General features: G+C 47.1%; 1 protein-coding gene across 1 annotated transcript in view; it reads left to right on the plus strand.

The window, feature by feature from the left end:
- Positions 1–9,869: 9,869 nt before the first annotated feature.
- FNDC1 (fibronectin type III domain containing 1) overlaps positions 9,870–12,223 on the plus strand; it is a 218,668-nt gene continuing 216,314 nt past the window's right edge. The window contains exon 1 of the mRNA XM_040429455.1: positions 9,870–10,074. Within this exon, the coding sequence (XP_040285389.1) occupies positions 9,978–10,074 (97 nt within the window). The 5' untranslated portion in view covers positions 9,870–9,977. The remainder of the gene's footprint in view (positions 10,075–12,223) is intronic.

A 12,223-nucleotide genomic window follows, 5' to 3' on the forward strand; every position in this document is an offset into this window, starting at 1 on the left:
TATATATTTTTTTCAGGATCAATGAGAAATCTGCTATTTTGATATAACAGTTCATTGCACCTCTTAATTTGGCATAATACCTCTCCATTCACATCTATGGGACTGCCAGAAATAGTCGAGCCATCACTCTGCTATGTTCGGATCGCCCTCCTTCACTTTGGTAGGCCTGTTCAGGAGATAGATGAGGGTCTCACCTCTGTGACCCACTCCTATCTGACATTGGTGGCATATCCTAGCAATATGCGGATGAGAAAACACCTTTAAGGGCAATTATCAATTTGAATCTTTTTTGGATCATGTGACGGACCATGTGATGAGCGCAGTGACGTCACTACAGGTCCTTTTCCTCAAAGATGAAGACAGAAGAGAAGCCGGGCTGCGCGAACAAGTGGATTAGGGTGAGTTAAATTATTATTTTTTTTAACCCCTCCATCACTATTTTACTTGGCATTCTGTATTAAGAATGCTATTATTTTCCCTTTTAACCATGTTATAAGGGAAAATAATAATGATCAGGTCCCCGTCCCGATCGTCTCCTATCAACCGTGCTTGAAAATCACACCGCATCTGCACTTGCTTGCGATTTTCACGCAGCCCCATTCAATTCTATAGGGCCTGTGTTGCATGAAAAACGCACAAAATTGAGCATGCTGCGATTTTCACGCAACGCACAAGTGATACGTGAAAATCACCGCTCATGTGCACAGCCCCATAGAAATTAATGGGTCCGGATTCAGCGCGGGTGCAATGCGTTCACCTCACGCATTGCACTCGCACGGAAATCTTGCCCGTGTGAAAGCGGCCTAGTTGCCGTGGCCGCTATTGACTACATCATCTAGTGACAAACGGCTGGGATTCGAGTTATCTCTTATCTCTGCCATTACAGCGAGAGCCCAGCTTCAGTCAGTGCTGGGCTCCCGCGGTAATTATACAGCCATGTATTAGTCCCACTTGTAGGGGCTAATATTGATTTAAAGGGGTTGCCCGGTGAAAAATATTCTACAGTTTTCAAACCAGCTCCTGGATCTGAATACTTTTGTAATTGCATGTAATTAAAAATGTTGTATTCCCTTACGTCCTACCAGCAGCACAGATGGGGTTAACTGCCCCTGTGGACTGGTAGGACCGGCGGAATTTTTAATGAGCCCAAGAACCAATAAACGATCTTCAGCTCCCTGAAAGGGAGGAGATCACCCCCCAGCCCACCGTGTTTTTTTCTGTCCTCTGGACAGGTGGACTGGCGGTGTCGCTCCCTCTCTGGGAGCTGAAGAGTTCTAGGGGCTATTTTTCTTTAAATCTAAAGTTTGCTCTATGGCCTCTTATTGCCTTTATTATAGGCTGGTCGGCGTTCTATTTGGGGTACCGTCAGGGTGAGGGGTGTCCCTCCCCTCTCCTTGTATCCAGCTTGGTATCCCGTCCTCCCTCGCCGCATGTGGCGGCGCTATGGCCGTCGGGTGCCGCTGGGGTACTGTCGGGGAGGGGGGTGTTCCCTCCCCTCTTCTTACAATCGAGTGCTGCGGTATCCCGTCCGTTCTCTCGCCGCATGTTGCGGCGCTATGGGCGCCGCCATCTCCGGAAGTGACGCGCACTAGGTGCGCTACGTCACTTCCGGTTTTTTCATAGCGATGCCGTGAGGGTAAAACCTCACTGCTTCTATTTAAAGCTTTCTCCCTTTCTCTCCCTGGGATCCAGGATTAGGTGGGGGAGACATTTATGGCTTGCTGAGCCTGTTTAGGCTCTGTTTATCCCTCTGGGCTAATTACGATTGAGGCCCCGCCCAGGGGGCGTGGCTTCCTCCTCTTAAGCGCCCAGAGCCTGTCAGTCAGTGCTCTGGTTGCGTCGCTTTTACAAGTTAGCTCCAGAGTTCCCTGTGCCTTGAGATATTTTGTATTGCTTGGCTTGGGATTGTGGTTTCCTCTTTTACAGCTCTATTTTTGCTAGTGCTGGTGGGCCCCCATAAGGTCTTGTTTCTCCACCTCCAGGTAAAATTGTAGGTGTTATGACCTGTGTTCTTTCTAATTACAGAACTATGGCTTCCCCTAAGGATCCGGATCAGCGTAAAGCTGGGGCCAAGAGGAAGCATCTGGCGTGTTACGAATGCAACACCCCCTTAGATGACAGCTGTCCGTACTCTAGATGTGAGAGTTGTCGCACGGCATCCACGGAACCTACGATGCAGGAAATGTTTCAGTGGACGAAGACATACGTGGACGACTCCATTAAAGGAGTGGTGCGGCTGCTGAATGAGAGGCTACCAGGATCCTCTCAGACTCCCATGGAGGTCGCCGCAGCGGTCGAAAGACCTACCCCCTGTTCTCCGGGGTCTTCTTCTTCTGAGGAAGAAGAATCTACTTCTTGCTTTTTTCCTCCAGAAAAGACGCAGAAGTTACTTAAGTCCATCAGGTCGGGGGACCATGATGTTGACATGGGGGAGTCCTCCGATCCCGCCGGACGGACACAGCGTGTCTTTAGAGCGGATGAGACCCTTCTCTCCGTGATGCGCACGGAATGGAGAAAGCCTGAGAAGGGTCCAGTTCTCACTAGAAAGTTCAAACTGATGTACCCGATGGCTAAACCCTTGGTGGAATCGTGGGGTTCCGTTCCCAGGGTGGACATGGCTATTGCCAAGTTGTCCCGGCGCACTCTAGTTCCTGCAGACGATGGGTCTAGTCTGCAGGACCCTCTAGATCGGAGGGTAGAGTGCACCCTTAGGAGGAGTTACGTGGCGGCTGCTGCCTCCGCATCAACTTCTATTGCGGCCACGGAGGTAGCCGCCTATTTACGCTCTAAACTTAACAGTATCCAGACGGACGTTGATCAGAGTGTATCAAGGGATGATATCCTGGCAGCCTTCAAGTCGGCCAATCTGGCCATGGACTTCCTGGTCGATTCTACCCAGATGCAGCTGAAGCTGGCCGCCAAAACTATGGCCCTAGTTTCGGCTGCCCGCAGACCACTCTGGCTGAAGCCTTGGATCGCGGATAACGCGTCCAAGTTCAATCTTTGTGGGCTCCCCTTCGAACCGGATAGGCTATTCGGGTCCGAATTGGACAAGATAATGGAGGGGTTCTCCGATAAAAAGGGGAAGAGCCTCCCCCAGCAGCCCTTTCGGGGACGCCCCAGACAGGAGAAGAAAGGCGGAGGTCGTCCAGGGCAGCAGTCTAGGCGCAGAGATTGGGGGGGACCATCTCGTAAATATTCGAGACGCTCCCGTAAACCCACCAGGGAGGCAAAGCCCTCCTGACTATGGGCCTCTTCGAGGCTCTTGGATAAGCCCTGCTGCCCCTGCAGTATCTCCCCTAGATTTTCCCGTACCCCTCCCCCAGATTCCCGTGGGGGGTCGTCTTACCCATTTCAAAGACTCTTGGAGCCGGTTGATTGCAGACCCCTGGGTCCAGGACATAGTTTCCCTTGGATACCGGGTAGATCTTATCTCTCTCCCCCCAGAGAGATTCATCACCACACGAAACTTCGGGTCTGCCAAACAAGTGGTCCTAGAAGCTTACATTCAGGACTATATTTCCAAGGGAGCCCTAGAGGAGGTGCCGGCAGGGGAGAGGGGCCTAGGGATTTATTCACCGGTGTTCCTGGTTCCCAAAAAGACGGGAGATCTCCGGATGATCATCGACTTGAGATTTCTCAATCGATTTATAAGGAAAACAAGGTTTCGCATGGAAACCATAAGGTCAGTCAGCCATATCCTCAACCCTGGGGATGTCATGGCTACTCTGGACCTCAAAGATGCGTATCTTCACATTCCGATCCATTCCGCGTCCCGGAAACTCCTCAGGATCGCGGTCCAGATATCAGGGGTTCGCAGGCACTTTCAGTTCGCCGCGCTTCCCTTCGGAATCTCTTCTGCCCCCCTTATCTTCACCAAGGTGGTGGTGTCGGTGGTGGCAGCTTTGAGACTTCAAGGACTGACTATTATTCCTTATCTGGACGATTGGCTTTTCATAGCCTCTTCAGTTCCGATCCTTACCCACCATCTTCAGGTCGCAATCTCTTTTCTCTTCCGCCTAGGCTGGATTATCAACTGGCAGAAGTCGAATGTGAGCCCATCGACTTCAATCCATTACTTAGGATTCGTGGTCGACTCTGTGGAGATGTCCCTCCGGTTGACTCCAGAAAGGAGAGCGCGGATTCAGGACCTGGCAAAGGTCCTTTATGTCCCTCGTCGAGTCTCTATCCGGACTCTCATGAAGATGCTGGGGCTCATGTCAGCGGCTGCGGATGCGGTCCCTTGGGCGCTATGGCACCTCCGTCCTCTTCAGTCGGAGGTCTTACACCTATGGAACGGCAGCCCTGCGGGGCTAGATTCCCTGTGCTCCCTGTCCGGTCAAACCCGAAATTCCCTCAGATGGTGGTTTCAGCTACCAGCAGGGAAGTCTATGACCCAACCAGCTTGGGTCATATTGACTACAGACGCGTCCCTTGTAGGCTGGGGCGCTCACCTGGACGGATCCCCAATTCAGGGATCTTGGTCTCCTCTGGAGCGGCATCTTTCCTCCAATCTTCGCGAGATGCGAGCTATCCGGCTAGCCCTCCTTCACTTTGCGCCTCAGATCCGGGGCAAAGCAGTGAAAGTCCAGTCAGACAATATGACTGCAGTTCTCTATATAAACAAACAGGGAGGCACAAGATCATTGCCCCTTCTGTCAGAGATCGGGGTGATTCTTCGGTGGGCAGAGCTGAACCTTTCCCATCTATCTGCCGTTCATATTCGAGGCTCCCTCAATATGATAGCGGACCGCTTAAGTCGAGGATTACCGACCATGGAGTGGTCTCTGCATCCGGAGATCTTCAGGCAGCTAGTTCACAGATGGGGTATGCCAGAAGTGGATCTCATGGCAACCAGGTTCAACGCCAAGGTGATGAGGTTCTGTTCCCTCTACAGGGAAGACAACCCCCTGGCGATAGATGCTCTGTCAATACCGTGGAGGTTCAGGCTGGCTTACATCTTCCCTCCCTTTTCCATGATACCGAGGGTATTGATGAAAATCCGTCAGGATCAGGCCTCGGTAATAGTCATCATACCGTTTTGGCCCAGAAGATCCTGGTTTACCCAACTCATTCAGATGAGTCGGGGACAATATTGGAGACTCCCCCCGGAGCAGACCCTGGTGTCGTGGGACACTCACCTCTGCCCAGATCTGCACAGGTTCAACCTGACAGCCTGGAGGTTGATCAGTCCCTTCCCAATATAGAAGGGCTTTCCGAGTCGGTCCTGAGAACTTTGTCGCATTCCCGAGCAGAGTCTACAAAGAAGGCCTACTCCAGGATCATGAGAATCTTCGTGGCATGGTGTGATTCCAGACAGGTGGCGTCCGCAGACCCGCCCCTTCCTGCGATACTTCAATTTCTTCAAGATGGATTAGATAGAGGCCTATCTCCAGCTACCTTGAAAGTACAGGTTTGTGCCATCTCGGCCTGTCTCAACAGGCCACATTCTCGGGACCCACTCATCAAACGCTTCCTGAAGGGAGCTGAAAGATTAAAGCCTACTATACTGAAACCTATCCCCCAGTGGGATCTTTCAGTAGTGCTCAGGGGGCTAGCATCTCCCCCCTTCGAGCCCTTGGAGGAGGTAAATTTCAAATATTTGACTTTAAAGATGGTCTTTCTTCTGGCTATAGCTTCAGCCAAAAGAATTTCTGAATTGCAGGCTTTCTCTGCAGTTCACCCGTACATTATTTTTCTACAGGATAGAGTACTCCTGAAGTTTTTACCATACTTCAGGCCTAAGGTGCCTACTTTCCAGAATATCAATCAGGTAATCTCTTTACCAGTTTTGTTTACAGCCTCCTCCTCTGATACTCCAGCTAGAGACCCGCTGGATATTTCAAGATGCCTCCAGATCTATGTGGATAGATCTAGAGAATTCAGGATAGACGAGAATCTCCTTATCCTGTTTGCCGGTAAGTCTAAAGGCCATAAAGCGTCTAAAGCTACCATTAGTCGCTGGATCAAGGAGGCCATTATGGAAGCTTTCGTCTCCCAATCCCTAGATCCTCCGGAGTTTGTGAGAGCCCATTCTACTAGGGCTGTCTCCACCTCGGTTGCGGAGAGAAGACTCCTCCCCTTAGAGTTGATCTGTAAGGCGGCCTCCTGGAGCTCTGAGTCAACCTTCATCTCCCATTATAGGATAGATGCTAGGATGGCAGAGTTTTCGGCTTTTGGGCAGACTGTTCTTTGTTCTGCCAGGCATGAGGACCCGCCCTAGGGGTTTCTTCTTGCTATCTCCCCATCTGTGCTGCTGGTAGGACGTAAGGGAATCGTTAATTTCTAACGATAATTTGTTTTCCCTTAGTCCTAACAGCAGCACACAAATATCCCACCCTAAAATACATTATGCTTGTTAAAAACACGGTGGGCTGGGGGGTGATCTCCTCCCTTTCAGGGAGCTGAAGATCGTTTATTGGTTCTTGGGCTCATTAAAAATTCCGCCGGTCCTACCAGTCCACAGGGGCAGTTAACCCCATCTGTGCTGCTGTTAGGACTAAGGGAAAACAAATTATCGTTAGAAATTAACGATAGCTACTGAGTTATTCAGTAAAATGTATCTTTATAGTGCCACTTAATTTCTAATTTCTTTGAGCATGTGCGGCCATCTCAGTGAGCAGGTCAGTTTTATCTTTCAACTACCTCCTGAGCTCTGATAGGGAGAGCATGGACACGCCTCCTTAGCTCTGATAGGGAGAGCACAGACACGCCCCCTTAGCTGCAGCAGAAAAGACACTCCCCTTGAGCCTCCAGCTTGATATAAATCTAGCAGAGCAATGAATGGGGAGATTTCTGGATCGACGTGAGGTACAGGGCTGGTTCTAGCTTTGTCAGAAAGATGTTGTCATGTACTATATGATGTGTGATTTTTTACATTAGTCATGGGATAACCCCTTTAATGATTTTGATAAAATGAAAGTGAAATGGTGATTAATCAAACAAACTTTATTAACTGCTCAGCCCTTGTTCAAAGTTACATTTTTGGGGACTGTTTGCCACTTTCAACACTGAAGTGAATGAAAACCACTGAGGGATATGTACTTATCATTTCCGGATATTCAGCTAAAGGCTCCATTCACACGTCCGCAATTCCGTTCCGCATTTTGCGGAACGGAATTGCGGACCCATTCATTTTTATGGGGCCGAACATGTTCTATTCTTGTCCGCAATTGCAAGAATGGGTATTTTCTATTAAGTGACGGTGATATGAGGTCCGCAAAATGCGGAACGCACATTGCCGGTGTCCGTGTTTTGCAGATCCGCGGATCCGCAAAACACACACGGATGTGTGAATGGGCCCAAACAGCAGAGAGCTCAAATGTGATGTCAGCAACCCTTGAAACTATTGCTCAAAAGTTGGTGACAATGTGAATGGGAATAGAAAAAAATCATACCCACCTGCCATTACTGATTAACTGTTTAAACGGTTTCTGTCACCACAATTTTTGCTATTAAACAGGCTGACATTATACATGTGCAAATGTCACCTGAATTTAACTCTGCTATTCTTTTTTTTCAGTGTGCCCCTGTTTTTGTGCAATTATAACTTTTATTATATGCAAATTAGCCTCGCGGTGGGGGGGGGGGGCATTGCACCTGCTCCTAGAGCAGGGGTGCACAACGTTTCCTGGTAGGGGGCCACATTGCCAGAATTAACCAATGACGAGGGCCGAAATTAAAATTTAAAGGTGTATTAACAACTGAAATATTGTACTTATGGCATATTGAAAACACATTATATACCATTAAAGGGATTCTGTCATCAGAAATGAGCCCTCTAAGCTAAACATATGGCGATGTCCCTTGAAAAACACTGGATCCTAAAGTGAGTTTATCAAATGCCCCTGTGGCTCTATATTCATAAAAAAGAGGTTTATATCACCTGTCAATCACTTCAAAATGTGTCCAAGGGGACGTCTCATGGTGAAAGGTGCCCGGCTGCAGCCATCTCGTTTAGGTGCCCAGCGCCACCTTCTGAGCTGAAATCGCCGCCCTCCCTTTCATTCGATCCGCCTACCTCAGGTGACTAACCTTCCTTGTGCCCAGCCGTGCCCAGCCACGCCCGCCTGTGAAGGAGCCCAGCACCGCCTATGTCTCCTCCTTTCATCAACAATAGATAGCCGTAATCTCGCGATGCGCAGTGCCGGTATAGTGTTCCTTCCCTGTGCTGGCATCAGCCTCAGGAAAAGAACTGCGCATGCGCAAGCTCGCGCATCGCAAGATTACGGCTATCTATCGTTGATGAAAGGAGGACCCATAGGCGGTGCTGGGCTCCTTCACAGGTGGGCGTGGCTGGGCACAAGGAAGGTTAGTCACCTGAGGTAGGCGGATCGAATGAAGGGGAGGGCGGCGATTTCAGCTCAGAAGGCGGCGCTGGGCACCTAAACGAGATGGCTGCAGCCGGGCACCTTTCACCATGAGACGTCCCCTTGGACACATTTTAAAGTGATTGACAGGTGATATAAACCGCTTTTTTATGAATATAGAGCCACAGGGGCATTTGATAAACTCACTTTAGGATTCTGTGTTTTACAAGGGACATCACCATATGTTTAGCTTATAGGGCTCATTTCTGATGACAGAATCCCTTTAATGTCTAGTTACACTTCCAGGACTCCCATCTAATGGCAGAAATACATGTAAGCAGCCACAAGACATAGGCATACATGTCTGTTACCAGATGGTTGGGGGCCGCACAGAATGGTATCAAGGGCCGCATGTGGCCCCCGGGCCGCAGGTTGTGCACCCCTGTCCTAGAGGCTCCGTTCTCTCACCTCTGGCCACGCCCTTCTACTGTTGATTGACAGGCCAGCGTTGGTCTCCTCCTGCCGGGGAAATCTCGCGCCTGCGCTGTCCCGTTCAGTATTCAGCAAAGGCGCAGCAAGGGAAGGACGTTTGCTGGCTTTCTCACTGCGCCTGCGCCGAATACTGAATGGCACGGGGCCGGCAGGAGGAGACCAATGCTGGCCTGGCCCTGTCATTCAAGAGTAGAAGGGCGTGACATGAGGTGGGAGAACGGAGCCTCTAGGAGCATGTGCAACACCCCCCTCCTGCTCCTATAGGCTAATTTGCATATAATAAAAGTTATAATTGCACAAAAACGGGGGCACACTGAAAAAAAAAAGACTAGCAGAGTTAAATTCAGGTGACATTTGCACATGTATAAAGTCAGCCTGTTTAAGGATAGGTCTACACGACGACATTTGTCGCACCCATGTCGCGCGACCATTTTTATAATGGCAGTCTATGGTGTCGCACTGCAACATGCAACATGCTGCAACACAACAGTTGCAGAAAATCCATTCGAGATGTTGCACGACAAATGTTGCAGTGTAGTTGTTCCTTATCTGTCGCGCGACAAATGTCGTTGTGTAGACCTAGCCTAATAGCAAAAATTGTGGTGACAGAAACCCTTTAAGCAATTTGTTTAGTGTATGAGCGGTTGATTAGTAACTCGGCGGGTTTCTACTTCATTGACAACTTCTACGTTACAGTGGTTATCTGCTGTTTCTCCCAGTAGCGCACATTTGACACTGGAGTTGCTATAAAGTGTTTCCTTTTTCTGCACACCCTTCAGTATTTTTGTATGGGCAGTGCAAAGCTTTTGTTGTTTGTTTGTTTTTTCGCTTGCATTTTTATGTTGAAGTTCAAACTTGTACTTATATGAAATTGACTGGCTATATATGCTACATTTTCTGTAAAATCTGCTAGGCTGGCTACACACTAGAGGGCTCCCTCCCTCTGCTTATGGATGCAATCCTTTTCTTGTCTATAGAACAGTTGAGGGATTGCAAAGGAAAGACAGATGAAAAGGGGAAAGGCTGAGACAACTTCTGGATGTATTAGCTAGGAGCAGTGTCTGGAGCTGTACCACAGAAGAATTTTTTTGCATTCTGTATATAGAACTTTTTGTTGGTGCTCTCCATACTCCTGCCTCCTTTCTTCCTACCTGCTTTAGGAGTTTTATATCTAGGATGGCTCCATGGAGTAGGACCATGCGAATACCTGCTTTCTTGTTTATCCTGGCTCTTATGATTCTGACCCTTCTAGACTCATCAGCTGCAGCAACAGGTAGGACATAGAGAATTTGATGACCTTCCAAATGTATTCTTGATGTTGAGGATAATAGTTCAAGCCTTCAATTAAATTTGGTCAGCAATACAACGTAAAAGATGAGAGATAAAAGAAGAAAAACTAAACATGCTCTGTAATGTTCTGGTTAATGTTCATTAGGTCAGATTGTATTCATTGATCCACATACAGGTTGAGCAATACCCAGATTACTTAATGCTACCCATATAGTACAGTAACTTTAGAAATGGGGCCACTAATGCAGTTGTGCCAGAGATGCAAGACTTTTGATTGTAAAGCTTATTTGTCTGCACACCTAAATTAAGAAAATATAAAATATGTGGCACTACTTCAATTTTATTAAATGAACATACATGAACATTTGTATGACTATACTGATTTTAATGATCACCTGTCCTAACCTGTATAATCTGTAATATCTAAAGGAGTTTCTCTTTTCTGAGTTTCTCCAGAAGTTTGCAGTGCCAAATTAAGTAGGGACAATTAAATTGCTGAATGTAAATACCTTTAAAATGATGTATGTTTTACTTTGAATGTAATTTAATCATCCTAAAAAAAAACAACATTTTAAAATAGACTCCTGGAGACAGGACAGGCTATGTGTTTAATGATATAGGACTGCATTTACATTGAAATATACCATCAAACTTTGGTGTCCTTACTGCACTACAGTTTAGTGAGCTTTAAATGCACAAATTGTATGCGTTCTATATATTACAGTTCATTGCTTTCAGCAGAAGGATCATGGCAGGTGTCTAAGTGCTACTCTACTTCTATGTGACCTATAAAATGGGTACTTTTCAGAATCCATACATTTTTTCCTGCATAAATATGTGCCCTACTGATGGTTACATTCAAGGATACATAATTTTTTGTTATTAAGCAGTGACATAGAGGATATCCAGGACTCCTCTTAAATGAGACTGCAGATCATTCATAAGAATGTCTGAAGGAACGTAGTAAAAATTTACAGTTGTATAGTTGCCAGCATATCCACAATCAGGCCCGTCTTTAATATTGATTAGACCCTGGGCAAGAATTTACTTGGGCCCCCTGGGTCCCGCCTTCCCACACCCTAGCATGCAATCAAGCCTTCCACCACAACACACAAACAAAAAACTAAATCCACACACCTCGTAGAGTAGTAAACTTTAATAATGATGAGTGGGCACTAGAGGTGTTCCTTGGCAGTAATGTAAATACTGCCTTTTTTTCTGAAAAGGCAGTGTTTACATTAAAAAGCTTGCAGAGACATGCTATAGCCACCAGAACTACTGTGTTTAGCTGTTGTGCTTCTGGTGACTACGGTGTCCCTTAATATAGAGGAAAAAAAAGAATTAACACAAAAGTATCAAATAAAATGGCTGTATCATTATTCTAAAAATTAAAAAAAAAGCACAACTTCTGACACAAATATATAGTATTCTGCAGATTAGTTTTTTTTTTTTACAATGTGCAGATAGTACTGTACTACTAACCCCTCCATCCACCCCTACATACAGGGCAATACAGCGCCACATACCTCTTACATCCAGTGATGTCTCCTTTGATGTAGATGTTCTCTTTCCTCATCTTCTCCTTTCCGACCTTCAGACCAGACCACAATTTTTCAGCCATTTCTAGTCTCTGCAGTTTGACAAACAAAATCTTAGTTTACTACTTTTCCATCATCCTCCCATCTTCTGGACAAATCATCATACCACCCCCAATACTGTGCCACTGTGCTCCCCAATACTATACTGCAGAAACAGATAAACCCCCTGATAATAGTAGTACCATGCAGATAGTGCCCTTCAATAATTATTGGCACACAGTGCCCTAAAATAACTGCACCTAGCAAATAGTGCCCTTGACACTAATAGTGTAAACATAACGTCCCCCAAAAATAATTGTGGTAAGCTGATACTGTGCCAACGTGCCCCCACAGTAATAGTGCTCCCAAAAGTCCCACCAATAGGAATAATTCTCTGCTAGAGCACACATGATAGCAATAGTGCTCCTACATTGCCCCCAACATATACCCACTGTGCCTCAGAAGTAATAATGCTCCCATAGTGCCCATACTAATAATCATGTTCCCCATAGACCCCCAGTACTAATAAAGCCCATCATAATGCCCCCCAGTAGT

Source organism: Bufo bufo, chromosome 4 (assembly GCF_905171765.1).
Source record: "Bufo bufo chromosome 4, aBufBuf1.1, whole genome shotgun sequence".
Lineage (NCBI taxonomy): Eukaryota > Metazoa > Chordata > Amphibia > Anura > Bufonidae > Bufo > Bufo bufo.